At 47.6% G+C, this 21895-nt stretch overlaps 1 protein-coding gene across 4 annotated transcripts in view; it reads left to right on the top strand.

Annotated features, from left to right (window-relative positions):
• The first annotated feature begins 248 nt into the window (after nt 1-248).
• Nucleotides 249-21895, top strand: part of MTSS2 (MTSS I-BAR domain containing 2) — a 79949-nt gene continuing 58302 nt past the window's right edge. For all 4 annotated transcript variants that reach the window (XM_056862662.1, XM_056862663.1, XM_056862664.1 and 1 more), the window contains exon 1: nt 249-337. In XM_056862662.1, the coding sequence (XP_056718640.1) occupies nt 269-337 (69 nt within the window). In that variant the 5' untranslated portion in view covers nt 249-268. The remainder of the gene's footprint in view (nt 338-21895) is intronic.

Consider the following 21895-nt stretch of genomic DNA (forward strand, 5'->3'; position numbering starts at 1 on the left):
CAGCCGCCGCGCCTGAAGGAGCCCGGGCCGCGCCGCTGACCAGCGAGCCAGGCGAGGGGCCGGCCGGGGCGAGGCGCGGCCGCAGCTCGCGGCCAGCCCGGGGAGCAGGAGGAGGAGGGGAGGGGAGGAGGAGGGGAGGGGAGGAGGAGGAGGAGGAGGAGGAGGAGGAGGGGGGTCGCCCCGCCTCCTCCCCTCCCCTCCCAGCCCGCCGGGGGGTCTCCGCCGCCGCTTCCCGTCCTCGCTGGCTGCCTCTGGGGCTCGGCGCGCCATGGAGACGGCGGAGAAGGAGTGCGGCGCGCTGGGCGGCCTCTTCCAAGCCATCGTCAACGACATGAAGGTGAGGGGAGAGGGGAGACAAGGGAGAGGGGGGGGGGGTCTGCCGCAGGAGGAGAGCCCGGTAAACAACCCCGCGGCCGGGGGGGGGCTCTGCCTCCCCCCCCCCCCGGACGCGTCTTGCAGCTGCTGCTGCTGCGGGGCGGTCAAGCGGGCGGGCGGCTCTGGCTTCCTCCGAGCGCCGCTCCAGCCGCCGCCCCTCGCCCAGGCAGGCGGCCTCCCCGACGGCCGGCGTGTCCAGCCTCCTCCGGCCGCCATTGGAGCCGGCCTGGGGCTCCCCCCTTCAGGCGGCCTGGGGCTCCCGCAGAGGAGGGGGGCGTCGCCCCCGGGCCCCTTAGGGGGGCTGCCTCGGGAGAGCCGTCTTGGGGGGGATAATGGGGGGGACGGACAGCTGGGCTCCTCTTGATCAGGAACTCTGCGAAGCCCAAGGTGCTCTGCGGAAGAAGAGCGCTCCTGGGCGTGTGCAGAGAGCTTTCCTCGTGCTGCTGAGCAGGCCTGGCAGGTCTTCCGGACAGGGTTTTTCCCCCATAGAAAGCAGCAAAACGCCACGAGATAACGAACGTCTAAGGAAGGTGATGTGAGGTTGGCTTTGGGGCAAGGAACCGTCAGCTTGGCCGCGTTGGTGTTGCTTGGGCTGGGCTGCAAAGAGAGGGCTTTGGGGGCCCCCTTCCTCCATGGGACCTGGCCGCAGGGGTCCCTCTTCCCTGGCCTCAGTGAGATGTTTGGCCCGGGTGGCCTGGCAGTGCTATCCGCCAGCACAGGGAAGATGCTCTTCAGGAGTCTTGATGCCGCCAGTGGGGCTGGCGGGCAGCCCGACCAGGCTCACGAAAAGAAGCGCACGGATTCAGATTGGGTTGCGCTGCATCAAACTCTTCATCTCAACATTTGGGAGGTTCAGAGGTGCGAAATCTCGCTTTGAGCTCTGGTGCCTTTTGGTTGACCTTGTTCCCCTGGATTCTTGCCACTTGGGCACTCCAGAAGCCCTCCTTTGCAGGGGAAGGCCACTGGTCATCAGAGAGGGACTGAAGCCCGGGAGTGACTGGGCTGGATCGGGTAGACCTTCGGCCCCTGGGAGGTGTCTCCTGCTGAAAGATGTGATTGGGGTCCCTTTCCCAGCGTGCCCCGTGGCTCTCTTCAGACCTGTCAAAGGAGCTGAAGCCTGTGTCACAGGAAGGTGACTTCCCTTTGCCTTTCCTCAAGGAGATGCAGGCTTTTCCTGGGCCCCTTCCGTTTTTGGCACAGGGTTCCTGGCTCCGTGTCTGGGGATCAGGAGCGCTGCTGCTGAGGGCTTTCCTGGAAGTTCACAGGACCTATGGAAGTAGGCTGCAGCACAATCCCCATGCTCCTGGGGTGGTTGCGCATGCTTATTGTCATACAGGTTGAGTATCTCTTACCCGGACTGCTTGGGACCAGAAGAGGTCCCTATTTTGGAATATTTTGGGATAATGAGATATCTTGGGAATGGGACCCAAGTCTAAACATGAAATTCGTTTGTGTTTTATATATACTTTATACACATAGCCTGAATGTAATTTTAAGCAATATTTTGTGTACGTTGAACCATGAACGGCACTGCTGAGGGCCTGTGAGTAATGCCTGCAGGCTGGCTTCTGCTTGGCATGCAGAAGGTCCCAGGTTCAATCCCCGGCATCTCCAGTTAAAGGGACTAGGCAAGTTAGGTGATGGGAAAGACCTCTGCCTGAGACCCTGGAGAGCCGCTGCCGGTCTGAATAGACAATACTGACTTTGATGGACCAAGGGCCTGATTCAGTTTAAGGCTGTTTCATGTGTTCATGTGTCCGGTTTTTGGATCAGTCTGGATATTGGATGTCCGGATAAGGGATACTCAACCTGTACCACCTTTCCATCCAGAAGCTCTTTGAGGCCTACATGGTTTTTCCTTTCTCCATTTCATAGTCCTATTAACCGTGTGAGGTCCGTTAGACAGGGTCATGTTGAGGTGGCCACGTGGGTGTTTGAAGTTGGGGTTCCCCTGGTTTAATCTGATATTCTAGCCACGAGACTGCATTGGCTTCTGGTTTGGGGTTTGAATGCCTTTGTGAAAAAGATATCCTTTTGCTGTATCAGATCATGGTACTGGGCATGCTGAGGGGCTTGACTTCCATTTTCTCTCCTGCGGACTCAAGAGGGCCTTGGTTCTGCTCCTTGAACACAGCCTCAGCTGTGGTTCCTGCTAGAGGGTAAACTGGATACAGACAGCCCATCCCTTCCCAATTGTACCAGATGGTAATCGGCACTTCCAAACCAGGAAGTCTGCGCTTTTGTGTTAAAATACAGCATGCAGTAGATGTCATCGGTTTGCTGAATAATATGCGTATTTTTTTCTTTGTGCTGTCTAAGGGAATTTTCTTTTTGAGAGGAATTGCAGTTATTTTGGGCTACGTATTGTTGGTGTTCTGGGAGATTCTAGCTGTGTAGGGAAGCCAGAATTTGGAGTCAAAAAGGGCATCCTTTCCAGTTGTTTGGGTTTTAGGCATTTACTGGAAATCACCCTCAAACATGAAGGCCCCAAACTTGTTCTCCTTTCAGAAATAAAAAATGTGGACTCTGGGGGAAGGGCAGCCTTCGGTGGCAGATTGCCTGATTTTTCAGTCTGTGCCAACTCTCTCCATTGCCTTCTGCAAGCTCTGTCTGGCCATTTCTGATCTCCCTTCATCTGGCACGTTTTGGCGGGTTTAGCTGGCAATCAGGGCCTTTGATGTTGGGAAGGACAGCTGAGCTAGTATCCGGCTGCAAGCTTGGAGGGCTTTAAGAGGGGTGTGGACATATTCATGGAGGAAAAGGGTATTCATGGCTATTAGTTAGAATGGATACTAGTCATGCTGCATACCTATTCTCTCTAGTTATCAGAGGAGCATGCCTATTATCCTGGGTGCGGTGGAACACAGGATGGTGCTGCTGCAGTCGTCTTGTTTTGTGGGCTTCCTAGAGGCACCTGGTTGGCCACTGTGTGAACAGACTGCTGGACTTGATGGGCCTTGGTCTGATCCAGCAGGGCCTCTCTTATGTTCTTATGACTCTGTCTGATCCCTGCTTCCTCCTGTTGTGAGCGGCCAGCTAAGAGGCTAAGGGCAGGCCTCCTTCTGCCCTTTGGGTCTCATCCAGCTCCTTGTGCTTCCTTCTTGCTCCGATTGCGTTCATGGTATGACTTTTCTCTCGTAGGTTTTTTAAAACAATGTTATTGTGAAGTAAGAATAAAGCAGGGCAAGGTACTGATTTTTTGCTTGTTTACTTCATTTATGTTCCACCTTTCTCCCCAGTGGCTCACATCATTCTTCTCCATTTTATCCTCACAACAGCCCTGTGGGGTAGATCAGACCAGGGCTGTGACTGGCCCAAGGTCACCCAGCAAGCTTCCCTAGCAGATTGGGGATACAAACCTGGATCTCCCAGTCCTTAGTCCGACAGTCCAGCCACTACACCACACTGGCTGAAATACAGGGTGAAGGATGGAAGAGCTCCTTGCAAGCATTCCACTCAATTTAAGACAAATTAACATCCCCCCCCCCAATATTATTTTGGCTGGCTGTCTTTCAGCCTTTTGTGGTACACTGCTTCTGCAACAGGAAACCCACAAGTTATTATTGTAGTATATATTTTCCTCTTTCTTTTTCTCTCCTGTTTTCTTCTCTTTTGTGGTCTTCTGAGAGAACTTAATAAACCAGAAGAAAGAAAGTTCTGGCGATACTTCTGCTTATCTAAATCACCTTAGGTTAGGAGGAAGTACACTGGGGAGGGGGTCCAGATATGCCGCGATGGCTGCATCTGTTGTAGGTGTGGTGGCTGTCACTGCGTTGGTGCTTACAACTGTACACATTTCACCAGTATTCCCTGTTCCAAACTCATTGTACCAGAACAAACTTCAGTTGTGACAGTGACTCGCAAGAAGACCCTTGTGTTCCCCCCCTACAACCATTGTCAGTGCCAAACAGAGTCAGTGTGGTATAGTGGTTAATAGCAGTAGACTCTAATCTGGAGAACCGGGTTCGATCCCCCACTCCTCCACATGAAGCCTGCTGGGTGACCTTGGGCCAATCAGAGTTCTCTCAGAGCTCTCTCAGCCCCACCTACCTCACAGGGTGTCTGTTGGGGAGTGGGGAAGAGAAGGAGATTGTAGGCTGCTTTGAGACTCCTTATGGTAGAGAAAAGCGGGGTATAAAAACTAATTCTACTTTAAATTGTCCAAACCACCAGCTCTGTATAGGATAGCTAGTGAGCCTGGCAGGGATGACTTTCCACAGCTCATCCAATTTCTCTCTACCCCTTTCCTAGTTCAGGTTCCCCTAACCTCCAACTGGGCGAGCAGTTTCAGAGCGATATGTTTGTGGGTGTGGGCATTCACACCCCAGAAAGGAGAATTTCACTGCTTTGGAGATAATCTGGATTCCCTATCAGAGCGAGATCTACACAAGCATCTCCTACCAGGACACAATGAGCAATACAGACTACTGGATCAGGTGGGCTGTAGGGGGAACTTGGAAAGAGTACAAGTATAAGCCTGTGCTTCGTGCCAGCGTTCAAGATAATGTCTGTGTGCTGCACAGAGAGCAGGCGTGGGCGCTTGCCACGAGGGACGTCCGAGAGCATCAGAGGAAGATGCCACAGCCGCTGCCGAGCCAGTAGGTAGGGAAAAGCATGACGGGTGGGTGACGTTCCTGTGCGCTCAGCAATGCTGATGTGCCACTAGATTGTTTCCAACCTAGCTCCGCTTGATCCAAGCTTTACTTCGGATAGGGCGAAATGAATCTAGCCAAATTATCAGGTGCCTGGTGGGCCCGAATGAAGAAGCACTCCCCTCGCCGCAAACCTACCCTAGCAGGCAAAGGGGAAGTGTGCAATTGTTTCAGGTGCTTACAATCACCTTCCCTTCCCCTCCCCACAACAGACACCCTGTGAGGAAGGTGGGGCTGAGAGAGCTAAAAGAGAGCTGTGACTAGTGCAAGGTCATCTAGCTAGCTTCATGTGGGGGATCGGGGAAACCAACCTGGTTCAGCAGATTAGCCTCCACTGCTCATGTGGAGGAGTGGGGAATCAAACCCGGTTCTCCAGATCAGACTCCGCCACTCCAAACCACCGCAGTTAACCACTACACCATGCTGGCTGTAGGGCTGGATAATCTCTCAGGTCTTCTCCCCTCCGTGTGTCCTTCCAAAACCCCAGCATCTGCTTCTCCTTCATAAGCACCCCTCTCCAAATCCCATCTCCTGATCAAGTCTTGGGCACGCTGCTCTGTCTGACCAAACCCCATTTCTAGCCAGCGTGATTAAGAGCAGCAGACTCTGATCTGGAGAACCGGGTTCGATTCCCCACTCTTCCACATGAAGCCTGCTGGGTCACACTGGGCCAGTCACAGTTCTCTCAGAACTCACTCAGGCCACACAGGGGCAGGCAATGGCAAACTACTTCTGAACGTCTCTTGCTTTGAAAACCCTACGGGGTCGCCATAAATCAGCTGTAACGGCACTTTCCACCACCACATCTGGAAGCTCAGTTCTCTCCTCTTCTCACTTGGGTACTGCTCGAGTGCTCCATTTTGTACAACTGATGACATAGGAACCCCCTTCTTGTCTGAAGTGTTTTAACATATTTATGCATTGTGGTTTACACGTGTGTAGCTAAGTTGCCTTGAGCCACTGCTTGGTAGAGGGAGTGAGGAGGCGGGCTATAGATATTTAAATAAATGGTGCCTTCAGTTTCTTCAGACTGCCTGGTCTGACGGAGGAACCATGTTCTCTATGAGCTCTATGAGCTGCCCATGGAGGAAATAAGAGAATTTCTCTCCTGGCTCATTGGCATGCTGAACCAGAACTTCTCTTTGCTAGGAGTGCGACACTTAAGTTTTCCATCTTCTTGTCCCATCAGTCACCAGTACCATCAGTACACCAGCTTGGTGTAGTGGTTAAGAGCGGTGGTTTGGAGCGGTGGACTTTAATCTGGAGAACTGGGTTTGATTTCCCCACTCCTCCATGTGAACGGCAGAAGCTAATCTGGTGGAACGGGTTGCTTTCCCCTCTCCTCCACATGAAGCCAGCTGGGTGACCTTGGGCTAGTCACACTCTCTCAGCCCCACCTTCCTCCCAGGGTGTCTGTTGTGGGGAGGGGAAGGGAAGGTGATTGTAAGCCAGTTTGATTCTTCCTTAAGTGGTAGAGAAAGTTGACATATAAAAACCAACTCTTCTTCCCATTTAATCCTCCCAGTGACTTTGGGCTTCCCTGGGATTCTTAATTTCTTCATTAGTGGTTTGGGCACCTCATATAGTGGTGTGGCATTGATCTGGGGAACCAGCATGGTGTAGTGGTTAGAGTGTCGGACTAGGATTTAGGAGAGTCTGGTTTGAAACCCCACTCTGCCATAAAAACTTGCTGTGTGAACTTGGCCCAGTCACACACGGTGCCTAACCTACCTCACAGGGTTGTTGTGAGGTTAAAATAGAAGAGAGGAGAACAATGTAAGCCACTCTTAGATCTATGTTGGGGAGAAAGGCAGAGTATAAATGAACCAAAATAAATAAATAGATCACTGTCCTTCAGTGTTACTCCTCTGAAGATGCCTGCCACAGTTGCTGGCGAAACGTCAGGAAAGAAAATTCCAAGACCACGGTTACACAGCCCGGATAACCTACAAGAACCAATGAACTCTGACCGTGAAAGCCTTCGACGATAAATAGATCAGTTGTTCTCAGTTGTTGGCATTCGGCTTGCTGACTGATTGGGTAGTTTCATGAACATGAGCCAACCCCAGCGTGCTGCCTTGTTTGGATTAAGTGCGCTCCAGGGTCATTAGAGATAGGTTATGCATCATCATAAGATGATTTCAAATCTGCTACATTTCACATGAATGTGTTGTCGTGAATGTCACTCAGCCAGCTGCATTTATCATAGTTGGCCCATGCACGGAACTTGACCTAACGAAGCTGCTGATTCCAGGTGAGCGTGTGAGAATTCGCCAAGTGTTTGCTACCCATTTAGAACGCATTCGTGTTAATCAAGAGCTCTGCTTTAGGCATCGGCCATGCAAAGCGGGCACGGCTGCTCCACCCCCACCCACCCACCCCCGCCACTCTTGCAGTTCAAGTCACGGGCTCTTGTTGTAAGATAATCTCTCGGCCAGGTGGACGGAGTGGATGGGGACCAGAATGGGGACAGCTGCAGGAAAGTAATGTGCGAGAGCACGTGTCGAAACATTTACAGTACCATGTAGTGTAATTTCCAGTGTCTGATAAAAAGAAAAGTTTTTTTAGTGCTCACAGGGGGTGCCTGCAGTTTGCAACCAAATTACAATTTGAACAAAGGATTCTTTCCCTGTTGCTGCTTTCAGGATGCCCACGTTTGTGCCGGCGTTCATATTCTAGGCTGCACTGCATACAGCGGCCCTGTCCAATAGGCGTAGGGTACTGTGCTCAGCCTCCAAGTGATGAGAGAAAATTGAGAAGATGCTCATGGGATAGACCTCTGGTGGAGGGGTGTGAGGGGTCACCCCTCCCTCTTTCCCCAGTGCCAGCCCTGCTCTGCACTAGGAATGCCTAAGGACAAAGGGAGGGTGTTACTTCTTGCATCTGGGGGTGGGGGGTGTTTAGAGGGGAAAGTAGGGGCCCATGACTAATGTCTGGGTAGAATTCTCCTGGTTTATGGAAGAACCAAAAAGAGAAATCCTGCCATCTTGCAAGGGCTGAGAGCAGAATGCAGTTTGGCTGTGCTTAGAGTACTCTTGGCTCCAAGACACTGAGTTTTATTTACTATTTATTTAGAAGAAGAAGAGTTGGTTTTTATATGCCAACTTTCTCTACCACGTAAGGAAGGATCAAACCGGCTTACAATCACCTTCCCTTCCCCTCTCCACAACAGACACTCTGTGAGGTAGGTGGGGCTGAGAGAGCTGTGACTAGCCCAAGGTCACCCAGCTGGCTGCATGTGTAGGATTGGGGAAACCAACCCGGTTCACCAGATTAGCATCCCCTGCTCATGTGGAGGAGTGGGGAATCAAACCCGGTTCTCCAGATCAGAGTCCACTGCTCCAAGCTACCGCTGTTAACCACTACACCACGCTGGCTACACCATTTAGTGTGTTTATACACTACCTTTCTCCAAGCAACTTACATCGTCCTCCTCTTCTCTTTCCTCACAGCAGCCCTGTGAGGTAGGTTAGGCTGAGAATGGGTGACTGGCCTAAGGTCACCCTGCCAAGTTTGCATGGCAGTCCCGATTCAGCCCTGGCTCTCCATGATCCTAGCCCTATGCTCTGCCCTCACCGCCCCACTGGCTCGCTTGAAAGACTTGCTCCTGGCTTTACTTGGCAAGGTTGGCTTCAGGCCCTAAGCAGCTGTACAGCAGAATCTGTGTCTCGGGCCCTGTCAGCTTCTGGGAGGAACTCGCTTGGGACAGGTGTGTGGCTGGGCCTACCCGATTTCTATTGCAAGAACAGTCCAGCTTTTGCTTTGCTGTCAACAGTTGATGGTTTCTGTCCTCAAGACAGGATTGTGGTGTGCGCCACGTTGGGGTTCTAGTCTGGCGGCAGGCCAAGTGGGTGGGGGGAACAGGAGAAAGCTGGCGAGTTGAAGAGCCATATCTTCCCAAATATCTTTGAAAATAAACCCAGACAGCCTGCTTTGGGGGGCAGCGCCAGGTGTGGAGTTTGAACACAGTGGCATTCTTGCTTCGACAGGTGGGTCGGGGGTCTCTGATGGGCAAAACAGAATCTTAATTTTCAGTATGAGCCCAGGCTAGGAAAGCAGGGCCTCACAGATCCAGCATGGTATAGTGGTTAAGAGCAGTGGACGTTGTTTTACCAGGTTGATAATTGCACACATTTTATATGGGAGACTTATACAGTCCAGTCTAACAACTTAATTGACCACTGAGGAAGGCCAAATAGGCCGAAACGTCTCTGGCATGTGGTTATAGTATATCAACCTTAGGAAATGCCATTGTGCTGTTGTAACGTTTTTTTAAAATAATTTTTATCTTGACACTGCACCTTAAATAAATTATATTTTCATTATCTATATCTTTTATTTATCCCACCCAACCTTGGGTACCCAGCTTCTGACCTTGGGTCAGTTACAGAACCCTCTCACAACTCTCTCAGCCCCACCTACCTCACAAGGTGCCTGTTGTGGGGAGGAGAGGGGAAGGGAAGGAGATTGTTAGCCGCTTTGAGACTCCTTAAAGGTAGAGAAAAGTGGGTATAAAAACCAACTCTTCCTCTTTTGAGTGGCTAGGTTGTACACAAGGTGGAGATCAGGAAAGTTACTACAGAGGGCAATTGGCTGGGGGCAGCTGAGGTATGATCCTTTATTGCTCTTCCCATAAGCGCAAAGCAGCCATCAGTGAGCTTTAGGCAATTCACCTGCTGAGCAGGAATGTGAGCCGAGTTGACACCCTCAGGAGCGAGGAGCACTTAGGGCAGAGGTGGGGAACCTTTTTTCCGCCAAGGGCCATTTGGATATTTATAACGTCATTCACGGGCCATACAAAATTATCAACTTAAAAATTAGCTGGCCAAGCCCCAAGCAGGCAGCTGCCCCAGATGACCCCCGCACCGGCACAGGCAAGCAGGCAGGCATCCAGCCGGTGGCGCAATCGCCCACCTGGTGGCACAGGATGGTCTGTTGCACCAGCCAGGCGTAGCCGTCCAGCCACACGCTGGAGTTGCTCCTGCTCTGCATGGTCGGGGCTGGATTCTACAGCCGGCTCCTGCTACCTCCGCCAACAGGGATGAAATGAGGACACACTGGCTAAGAACTCCCCCCCCCCCGCTCATTCTGGCCCTGCCCCCTTTAATCCCTCCATTGTCGCCACTTCCTCCCCCAGCCCTCTTGTAGTACAGAGGGAATACGTTTCTCCACGGCCCGGGTGGGAAAGGGTTAACACAGTTTTTGGGGTGATCCTAGCCGCTCCATAGCTAACGACTCTTCTGCAAGGGGGGAAAAGATTCATTTTCTCGGCAAAACAAACTCACATCTGCCTTGAATAGAGGCTATTCCTATCCGCGGGAGGGGGCGGATCGCCAGTCTTAGATCCTTCTGAGCTAGAGATCTCCCAGGACCCACAAAGAGCCAGACCAAATGATTTCGCAGGCCTTAAACGGCCCCTGGGCCTGATGTTCCCCAACCCTGGCTTAGGGTTACCCTACAGGCAACACATTGCTGATGTTGTAACCCTGCTCAATATTGCCACGCTCTCGTTTCATACCGGCTTCTTTGCTGAGGGGTCAGTGGGACAGGTTTATGATCGGGCACCTTGAAGTCAGAGTTCCCCTCTTGAATGCAATGAATTAATCAGTGAGCCCCCATCTTGGTGCTCAAGTAGAATGCTGCAAGCGGATTCTGGGTTCAATCTCTGACATCTCCAGTTAAAGGATCTTGGGTTGTAAGTGTTGGGAAGGAAGGAAGGCAGGAAGGCCGGCTCGTCCTCCTGAGGTCTTGCTGAGTTGCTGCTGGTCGGAGTAGATGATTTCGAGTTGACTCAGCCCCAGACTAGCTGTCCTGGTATGTTTATTTGCAAAAAGAGATGCAGAGGTTTGCGGGTTTGGCCTTTCAGGGAGTGGCCAGAAAGGGAGGCTTTTGAGTGTTTTTGGGAAATCGTGTGTGGACTATTTGATTCTTGCTCGTTTTTTCCCCCCACAGTAGAGTGTTTCCCTCGCTTTCATATATTCAAAGTTTCTCTGTGATAAAGCTTTGTAGGAATATGGTAGACTGGGGGGGGCTTTAATTATTCTCTTTTCAATGTAGGGCAGATGCTTTATTCTTTAAAGTTTTTTCACTGTTTTGTGATGAGTGCCCTTCTCATAAAAGTTATAGTAGGTATGAAGCTTAGTTACCAAACCGTTCCATTTCAAGAATTTTTTTTTTTTCTAAATTGGAACACTCTCCACCTGCTACGAGCCCAGATTCAGAAAGACTTAAGACATGAACCAGTTGGCTTCAGAGCGTTATTTTTTAACAATATGTTTCTCTTAAGATGCATAACTGTTAACGGTGAGGAACTATTTAGCAGCAGAAAGCACTGGATGACTTAACCACTACACCACGCTGAAAAGAGGGGCTTAAGAGCGGTGGTTTGGAGCGGTGGACTCTGATCTGGAGAACCGTGTTTGATTCCCCACTCCTCCACATGAGCGGTGGATTCTAACCTGGGGAGACTAGTTGGTTTCCCCACTCCTACATACGAAGCCAGCTGGGTGACCTTGGGCAAGTTACAGTTCTATTAAGAGCTCTCTCAGCCCCACCTACCTCATAGGGTGTCTGTTGTGGGGAGGGGAAGGGAAGGTGATTGTAAGCCGGTTTGGGTCTCCCTTAAGTGGTAGAGAAAGTTGGCATATAAAAACCAACTCTTCTCCTCCTCCTCCGAGTGGAGTGAGTCTGAGTCTCTCCTTGCTCTCTAGCTTTGTAAATTTGCTTGTCATTCTCTGCTTTCTTCAAGGTTCATGTATCCTGCTATCTACTCAAGTGCCAAGAATCTAGCCTGTCTATAGTTACGCACAGGTTTCAGCAGCTTCCAGACTGGATTACGGCGGTGCACCCTGTGTGGGACTGCCTTTGAAAAAGCTCTCAAGGTTCAGGTGTTTGACCAAGAGGCCACCTGAATTCTTTTCTAGCGCAAGTCTCTTGGATCACATTGCACGAATTCTGAGCCAACATCATTCTCTCTTACTGCGTTTCTGAGTCCAGTTCAGAGGGCTCACTTTGACCCTTGAAACCCCAGATGGTTTGAGGTCAGGGTATCTGAACGACTGTCTGCCACACTATGAGCTGCCTGCCTGGGCGCTGAGGACGTCTGGAAAAGTCCAGCTACACGTTCCTCTACCACTGATAAGTTTGACAGGCGGGCACATACAACATGGCCTTTTTTGTGGTGGCACCAAGGCAGCAGGATTGCTTTCCCCCGGAAGCACATCTGTCACCAGCCTTTCACATTTTTACACAGCTTAACTTTTAAAACATTTTGACAGGCTTTCATTTTATTTAATTGTGAACCTGTGATAAGTACAGCAGTTAGGTAGGTAGGTCTTTATATTTTTCTGCTGTGAGTCTGGGTTTCTCACACAGAAACGTGTGTTGCCTGGTTGCAATTGTAAACCAGTGTGTGTTTGGTTTTTATTACTGTTTATTGTATTTTGTTGTTGAGGTTTTTATCCAGGTGTAAGCCACTTTGGGTGTGGAAAGCAGGCTAATAATATTTTAATAAAGAGGGGGAAAACATGTCATAGGAGAAGTTAAAGCTTTCAGAAAGCTTTTGTGGGGGTTTAGGAAATATCCCAAAGGCTACCCTTCTACTGCCTCCCCAAATAAAACCTTTTGATTCCTGATAATATTTCTCTTTCAATATGCCTGTGCAGTTGATGTGAACATTGCTTTTGTATTCTCCTAATTTCACTGTTTTACTTATATAAATCTTGTCATGAGGTGGCAATTGCATTTTTACTGTTTCATTTAATGAAATCCTCTTTCATCGATGTGGTTCCTAAAGGTGGCCATCCTAGACGTCTGTTCCCAATAACCATGGGGTTCATTCAACAAAGGAAATGTCCTCTTTGGAGGACTCAGTCCTTGTAGAGTTTTGATCCTTCATTTCATTTATGCAGAGAAGTTTCTCTGGATCAGAATGTCTTGGAGGCTGCAATGGTTTCTTCTGCCAAGCCCACTTACTGTCCAGGAGTGGCTGGTCTTTGTTTATACTCCTCTTCAGGAGGTGCTGATGTCACTCACAGTCAGGATCTCTCTTATGTCCTGGCTTGGCCCCGCTGCAGAGTTCCTTTTGTGATTCTGCCCTTTCTGTGGTTCTCATGTGTGTTCTCTGTGTAACTGGTTCAGGATGGTTCCCATTGCTCAGATGTTGGCTTGACTTTGCTGCGTGTTAACGTTTAAGCTGCTGCAAGACTCTGGGTGGTTTTTGCTGGGGCCGACTGGCGCGGCTGCTGCGTTCTTTTAGCATGGGCAGAACAGTGGCCAGGCTTAGAGGAGGAGGAAAGGGTGTTCATTGCTGCACAGGTAAGTGATATCACACCTTTGCATATTAAATCTGTAAAATACATGATCAGCGATGATGTTGAGCTGAGTGGACAGGTGAAGGGAATACGTGCGTGATGCAGGCTGGTGCGTTGAAGCCCCACAGTAGAGGCCCAGTTCAGACATTCATTTTTCTCCGGAACAATCTGCAGAAAGACTCTGGCTGCTTCTTTGTGTGTGTCACTTTCTGAATGGAAACTGTTACTTTCCTAGCCATTCCAAGGGGCTTTCTGGCCTTCCAGAATAAACCCTTGGATGGTTGTCATTGTTAGCATACATTGATGCGTGGTATAGGGCAGGTATCCCATTATAAGGTGTCTGGAGTCCAGTGCCCGCTTGAAATCAATAAATATTTTGAAACATCATCCCAGTGTGTTCTGTGCTAGCCGAAGTGTTGCCGAGCCCTACTTATTAGTCCGGTCTAAAGATGACATAGGCACAGATGATGTTGCTAGGCCTAAAACGTTAGAAGACTGCAAGGGAGAGTTGGTCAAAAGTGCTCTTGGCCCTTGCCACAAGCTGGAATTTCAGACATTGAAATGAGTTCATTAACATCCTCTGTGAGATGTTTGTTGGAAGCTGCAAATGGGTGGCTTATTCAGCCATTATTCCCCCAATAGGAAAATTTGGAAAGAGGCTGTGGAATCCATGCTTAAAATGGCTTCTTTTTGTATAGGGAATGTTTTGACCTGGAGTAAAGGGCCCTCTGACTGGTTGCAAAGGCCAGGTGGGCAGCTCTAAAAGTAGACAGGGAGATGCTGGGAAACCCAGTAGCCCTGCCTGAAGTCTTTGGGATAATGTATAAATTGTGCATACAAGGGTGAATACAATTTTAATATTACAATGAAAGCATCACTGATTCCTCAGCCATAGTTTCTCACTTTGACTAGAGCGAGTGAGCATATAAACAACTTGGTTCATCTGTCGGCCTTGCCCTTCTCCATGGGTTGTCCATGTTTAACAACTTTTAAAGTAATACTTAGAAAGTACCACCTGCACATTTATTCATTTATATGGTCCTCTGTCACGTGCAGTTTTCATATAGATCGAAAGAAAGCTGGCTCAGTGATGCAATGTATGCTGGCCAGTTAGCACTCTCCATAGTAGCATTTGCTCATGCAGGTGTTTTGAGAGCTTGACTGTGAAAAGGAAAAGTATGTTTGAGTGAAAGAAAATAAGGGCACTTCTCAGTGTATTTCAGCGTTGAAAAAAATTGATTGCTTCTGAATAACTACAGAAATGTATGTAGCTACATTCATGTGAAGCCCTGGGCTTTGTGCTCTTTTTTATAGTGTTGCATCGTAACTCTGTACAGATGCTGCTGCGGGAGTAGGACATCAGCGTTATCCCAAGACTTAGCGGTTATTAATAGCTTGCCCAAGAGAGAAATCCAGCTTCTATGCCTATTGCTTCCTCATATGGGTGTTATAAATACATTGGAGGGATATATTTAGGCATCCCGCCTTGTAGAAATGGAAACTCTCTTCCCTGCCTGCAAACCTTCAGATTTTTGGAATGCGTCAGCCAGAGCGCCCTGGTCTGCTACCCTTGTGTGCCTCCTTCAGATCGCTCCTCCGTCTTGAGCTTTATGGCCCCATTCTCAGAAAGGATGAACTTCAGTCATGGAAATAAACTCCTAAAGTACAGGAAATGGAAAGACCCGCAAATTAGCCATCAGTGCTATTCAGATTTCTGACTAAAAATCCAAGATCTGTTTTAAATTTGGAGACCTCTGTGGGATGGGAATATAAAAAATCACCTTCGTGTTCTTGGAAAGAAAAAAAGAAAAAAAAACCCAAAACTTCTTTGAAGCCCATAAATAAATCTTCCTGTGATCTTGGAACGTCTGAAGAATTCCCACCTCTGCCTGTGTAGCTGCAGAGAAGGGGAGGGAATTGGTTCCTGCCCACCAGGTACAGGTATTTTGGGGACAGATTTTCCTGCAGACCAGTCTCTCTGAAGGAATTCCCTTCCGTTTGTGCTTGCAAGTTGGGAAGGGAAGTGGTGTGGGATAGCAGTAGCTCTTGCCTACCAGGTCAGAGCGTGGTGATGTGGCAGGGAACCCTTGGCCATTCATCCCTGCCTGCCTTTCTGTCTTCTCAAGCAGCAGTCAATGGAGCAGGGAGGAGCTAGAGGCACTCAGCCAAGGAAAGGTCGTTTGTCCTCATCTTCCTTGGGACACAGACTCTGCCTCAAGGAGCCGGTGTCCTCTGGCTTCCTAAGAAAGGACAATTGGAACACGGCTTACTTGCTTGACCTTGCTTGACTAGAAGGTCCAAGTGCTGTTGCCATCTTGGCAGAACTCCGGGAGGCTAATTTTTCTGGGCACCTCCAGGAGGTAGGTGACTCTTCATTATCCTGAACCCTAAAACAGCTGTAGAAAACAGCAAGAGTCCAGTAGCACCTTAAAGACTGACAAAATTTCTGGTAGGGTATGATCTTTTGTGAGTCACAGCTCACTTCTTCAGTGAGCTGTGATTCACGAAAGCTCATACCCTACCAGAAATTTTGTTAGTCTTTAAGGTGCTACTGGTCTCTTGCTGTTTTCTACTGCTACAGATAGGCTAACATGGCTACCTGTTGTGATCTACCTAAAACAGCTGGAAAGCTTTGCGTATTCTATATACAAACTTAGCCTGTAGACTCTCCCTCAGTCCTTAAGATGGATTGTGACACTAAATTGTGCGGACCAGGGGGAACAGCTGCAGGCCCCTTTATCTATGAACTTTTTCAAGAGGATCCGAATCTGTGTTTGTGCTTTGCACCAAATGGGTAGAGAATGCTGAACATCTCCTCCAAAAAAGACCAATCTGGGCTGGTTGCAGAGCACCAGTTTTGCTTTGGCATCATCTGGAATGAATTTACTACTGTATCCTGAGATTTGAAGAATAATAAAGCTGGAATAATAAGCTGAACTTTTATTTAAAAATACCCCTGGGCAGTGGGTTATCTAAATGTGTGTGTGTGTGGTAGATGGATGGGCAAAGAAATGTGTGTTACTGCCACATTCAGAGGCAGTAAATCTCTGCAGCCCAGTGCCAGGAGGCAACATCAGGGGAAGGCCTTGGCATCTATGCCCTGGTGTTGGCCCTCTAGACGAACTGGCTGGCCGCTGTGCGAGACAGGAGGCTGGGCCAGATGGACCACTGGTCTGATCCAGCAGCGCTCCTCTGATGTTCTTAAAGGTAAAGGTAGTCCCCTGTGCAAGCACCAGGTCATTACTGACCATGGGGTGACATCACATCCTGACGTTTACTAGGCAGGCTATGTTTATGGGGTGGTTTGCCAATGCCTTCTCCAGTTGTCTACACTTTACCCCCAGCAAGCTGGGTACTCATTTTACCAACCTCGGAAGGATGGAAGGCTGAGTCAACCTTGAGCCGGCTGCTTCAAACCGACTTCGTCGGGATCAAACTCAGGTCGTGAACAGAGCTTTTTACTGCAGTACTGCAGCTTTCCACTCTGCCAACAAAAGTTTGGAGCCTATAAAGATGTTGCCCCCAACCCATAAAAGTATCCCCTCTTTGTTACCTGTAGATCATACTCACCAGAGGTAAGTACTATTCACAAGCCATAAGCAATGTATGTTTAGGAATTAATATTTCAAAGGGGATTTCAGTGGAGTGTTGTCATCCCCCCATGTAAAGTAAAATTCTCCCCACCTCTCTTAGGGAAGTGCTTGCAGTGTAGCCCAGGTATACACAGTTGCAGTTGGCCAGTGTTAGTAGCTGTGCAGTCGGAGCCTGGCCCGCCAAAGCTGGCTTCTAGCTGTGCTCCTGTATTCATTATCTCAGTAATACGATGCAGACTTTTTGGCCACTTGTTGGGTTCTTAACTGCAAATGAGGGCCCTGGGAATTACATCATGGGCAGATACATAACGCATGATGAGCAGTGCATTTCAAGCATCTAGAGAACAGTAGATGATCCAACAAGCCTCCCTCATGCTAGTGGGCTTAGATTTATGTCTAGCTCAGAGAATAATAATAATAATTTTAATGCGGTCACTGACCAGCAGAAAACAACAACAGCCACAACAGATAATAAGAAAACCACAACAACAGCTACTACTGCTACTACAAATAATCTAAGCAGGAGAGGTGAAGGCAGGAAAGTTCAGTTCTGCTTACAGAAGTGCCTTCTGTCAGTGGAAAATTTCGTCTGGATCTAGCCAGTGCAAGAGAAGATGGGCCAGCAGGTGTGGTTCTGCTCCACATTCCTCTGCAAAGGTTGAAATGTAGGCCCTTTATGCATGGGAGATTTTTGCCTTGGATTTGCCACTCTGTAAAAGCACATTTTCCCCATCTGAGTTCTCAGAACTCAAAAATAAGCCCCCATGCAGAGTTTTGAGAATTTGGATGGGGAAAATGTGCCTCTACAGAGCAGCAAATCCAAGGCCAAAAAAAACCCATGCATAAATGGCCGTACTGTCCAACTGGTCCAACTTGAGTACACCAAATTTGTCCACTGTTGGAGCTATGTAATAATTTCCGGGTGGTTTTCCTTTCCTTTCCTTTTTTTTTTTTTTTTTTTTTGACATCTGCCAGTTGCTCATTTCTTCCGTGCATCAAGTTCTTTACTGGAACATAGTTCAAGAGCTGTGCCTTTCCAAAGTCGACAAAGGCCAATACTACAAACAGTGTTGTCTGCTTGGCCTGCTGCATTTGTAAACTGTCTCAGATTTTTCCTCAAACAGACTTCTATGTCTTAAAGCACCTTTAATAAACAGCAGCATACTTTGAAGAAGTAAGTTTGGAGGAATTTCCTTGTTGGAAGACTGTATCTAGCTAAGAGACAACTACAGTGAAATGTTCTCCGGTGTGCGTTTGGCATTCAATCACAGGGAAATATTATTGTTTGTATTTCTGATTCTAGAATGAAACAATAAAAAAGACCTGTTCACAAGTTACACTGAATGCACCATACAGCCAGCATGCACCATACATGCTTATATATGTTTGTAAGAGAGAGCCAACGTGCGTTTGCTTTACAAATGAAACTGGGGCCGGTTCCTGCATAAATGTGGGGTTTAAATCACACATTCAGCGGGATGCACATTGAATGTAACATGAGAGTTACTTAACACACATACAAAGAAAAGCCATGTGTACATTGTATGCAGATTGTACATTTATTTATTATTTCCACTTATTACCCTGCTCTCCCCGGCTAAAACCAGGCTCAGATTGGAGCCAAACGCAGGAACGCTTCTTACTTGGCACAGCTTGGCAATCGTTGACTTGGGTGGCCTCTGTTTTGTATGGAGCACATAAAGTTTGTATACTGTAGGAGTGTCGTTGTACAGATGACTTCTTCAACGAAGCTGGGTCAGTCCTGGCTGATTAATGTTCTCTTGGGTCCGTAGCAGGTTAGGCTTAATAATTGACCCCCTCCAGAAGGGCAGAGTGCCAGACTCCATGTGTTCAACCCTTGTCCCAGGAACTGTCTTGCTTCTGCAGCACATGACTTTCCTCTCTGCCTTTTTTTTTGGGGGGGGGGTAAAATTTGCTGAGCAGGCAGTACTCTGGTATCCTCTTTCCTGTACTCAGGGTAATCTAGCATCCTCCTTGGGAATGGAGATGAAAACTGTGCAGTCAGCGATCTTGGCCTAGGAACTGGCTGGCAAAATGGCATTCTTGATATTAGTAAATCTATCATGACATTGATTACACTTTTGTATTGCCTGATGTTTTGGAGACTGAGATCTTTAAAGTTTCTGGAGTGTTCTTCGATGGTTCCACTTGCATAGGCATAGAAATCCAAGCATTCCCTGCTTTACTGCCTCTGGGCATGGCGGTTCTGTTTACTGAACAGCAGATGCTGAAGAGGGGGGCTGCTTGCATGTCGTGCCCGGCAGATTCTCCGAGGCATCTAACTGGCCTCTATTGGACTAAATGGACCTGATCCTGCAGGACTATTCTTGGGATTCTGGTGGCTGTCTCGTTGGGCTATCCACTGTTGGGTTCCACAGGGATCCATCTTCTCCCCCTTTAAATTCAGTCTGTATTTGATGTCGCTAGGCAGAAATGTGTGGCCTAGAGGTCTGATATAGAATGATAACCCCCAAGCTCTTGTTTGGGTTTTTGTCATGCCCCAGAGCTTGTGCTTATGCAGTGTCCAGCTTCAGTTGGCAGCTGGATGTGAGTAAGTAGACTGAAGTTAAATCAGAACCACAGTGGTAGTAGTGGTAGCTGGCAGCTCCACCTGGAATTCAGAAAGCTCATAGCTGGTAGAAGAGTTTAGACAGACTCTCTGCTACTTGGTATTGAACCCGTCATTGTTGGAGCACACGGCCATTCCTAGCAGAAGGGCAGGCAGCAAATAGTTGTTCTTGGCTCTAATGGCTATTTGGAGATAGAGATGTTAAGGCATGGGGGGAATGGAAAAATTTGGAGTGTTTTAGGGATTTTTTTTTTGTCTTTTCAGTTTTTCCAGCAGAAAAATACAGAGTTTTGGGGAGAATTTTGGGGAGCTCCTGTTAATCCCCACCCCCTTTGGACTGAGTGGTGAAAACCTTTTTTTGTAAGTCAATCTACATCAGTAGATGACTCCTGTGGACGCTGTAGACATATGCAGTGCTTTTGGGGATCTGTTGCGTCAAAGTGACTAACGTTGTCCAGTTTATATGCTATAACATGTGTGGTGATAATTCAGTATTAAAGTTGGTATTTTTAATGTTAGGATGTGTAATTCAGTAATGAAATAGGTTGGTAATACTACTATGACTATAGGAGACTGTGAAGCGGGTCTGTGCCTTTCAAGTGTCTAGGCTCTTAGAATGGACCACTTCCTGAGAAGTGATACGTTATCTTATTCAGCCAGTCACCTACTAAGCAGGACTCAACGACTTTACCTACTTTAAAAAAGCAAGTCTTTTTATTGATGTACTTCCAGTAAAAATGTATATATATGTGTATATGCAAGTATTACAATGTGTTACATTCAATGACGATGTATTCAACAAAAGCAAGCAAGTTCTACATACTATTCATTTTTAAAATCCAACTCTTATAACAGTCAAATAAGTCTGATTTAGTTCATTGTATATAATTCACATTCTAGAATAAAATATTTTTAGAGCCGTACATACCGATACACCTTCTTCTGAGACTCTCTGAAAGAGGTCTGAAATCTAGCCCTTTCCTTGCCTGTATTTATACTGTTTCAATCACCTTGACAAGGAGTTGAAAAAATCCTAAGAAATTTTTATGCATGAGGGTTACACTGAAGCCCTGTTTCAGGAATGTTCTCAGTTGCTCTACTTTAGAAGGCCATATTTGGACATCCACTTCCTCTAGGCTAAGCATACAATTTTCAAATAGTCAGTGTTGAGTTTTGTTTATACATTTTATAATCAATTTTACCATCATTCTCATCTCTATAACCATACGATGAGTTTAAATCAATTCATTAACTTCTAGCATTCTGCTTTCATGTTTAAATCATAAAACACAATATATTGTTTTCATTACATCATGTCACCATGAGTCAGCACTGAATATCCTTGGAGTACAGAGGAAAAATATTTCTGCTCTTGGAGTCATTGAAAAAACAGGAGGGCAGAACATGCTGTTCTGTAGCTTAAAAATTATGAAAAGGGCTACCAGGGATCCTGCTCTTCTCCATTGGCTGGGGAAGGTCAGGAAAAAAATAGGAAAAGTGCAGCACTGTATCCCAGCACTGACACTGAAATATCTGCCAGTATAATTCAGAAACATAAGCCTTTGGTTTAATATATCCAGGCTTTCTTTCCTTTTATAAAGATAATTAAACCCCCTGCCATATAGTTTGCAGTTTATATATATAGTTTGGGTTTTACAGTGAATATTTCTGCATATGTACAACACAGTATCATAGTTCATGTGCTGTAATATGTCAGAGCCTATAACAACTGTCCAAATAATATACTTCCTTTTTTTTTGCTGCAAAGTCGGTGCTTTTGATTTTCAACTCCCCCCCCCCATCTCTCAAATGGCAAAGATTTAGGTACTATATTATAAGGAAGCGAAGGATGCAGCTGTTGGCAGCTCTGTCTCTCTCTGTAGCATTGGGTTTATTTTCTATTTACATCTCAGTTCAAAATGATGCATTTTTTGTTGTTAAAGGAGTAAAAATAAGTTTATGCTTGATAAAGTAAGCATTGCATGTTTTTAAATTTCCTCGCCAAATTTTTGTGTTTACCGGTTGAAGGGGAAACCAGAAAAAAGACATTTGATCTAGGGCCCCTGTTGAAGCTGGCCTGGAATTCTTCACTTTCTCTGCTGCCCCCCCCCCTCCATTTTTTCCTCTGAAGCTTTTACAGAGCTAGGGCTAAAGATGGACTTGCGCCATTTGGGAGGGATTTTAAGGTCCTCATGAAAAAAAGTAGGCTTTTATGGGTCCAAGGTAAAGAGCTGTTATTGACTTCCTCCGCATTTTGTCATACCAGAGGGAAAAGCCCATCTTATTTTCTTTCTGAAATCAACTCCTTGTGGTGGCAGCATGAAAAAAAGATCCCTTCTTTGGGATCCAGAAGTCACTGGAGGCAAAACTTCC

The sequence above is a fragment of the Euleptes europaea genome, chromosome 17 (assembly GCF_029931775.1).
Source record: "Euleptes europaea isolate rEulEur1 chromosome 17, rEulEur1.hap1, whole genome shotgun sequence".
Lineage (NCBI taxonomy): Eukaryota > Metazoa > Chordata > Lepidosauria > Squamata > Sphaerodactylidae > Euleptes > Euleptes europaea.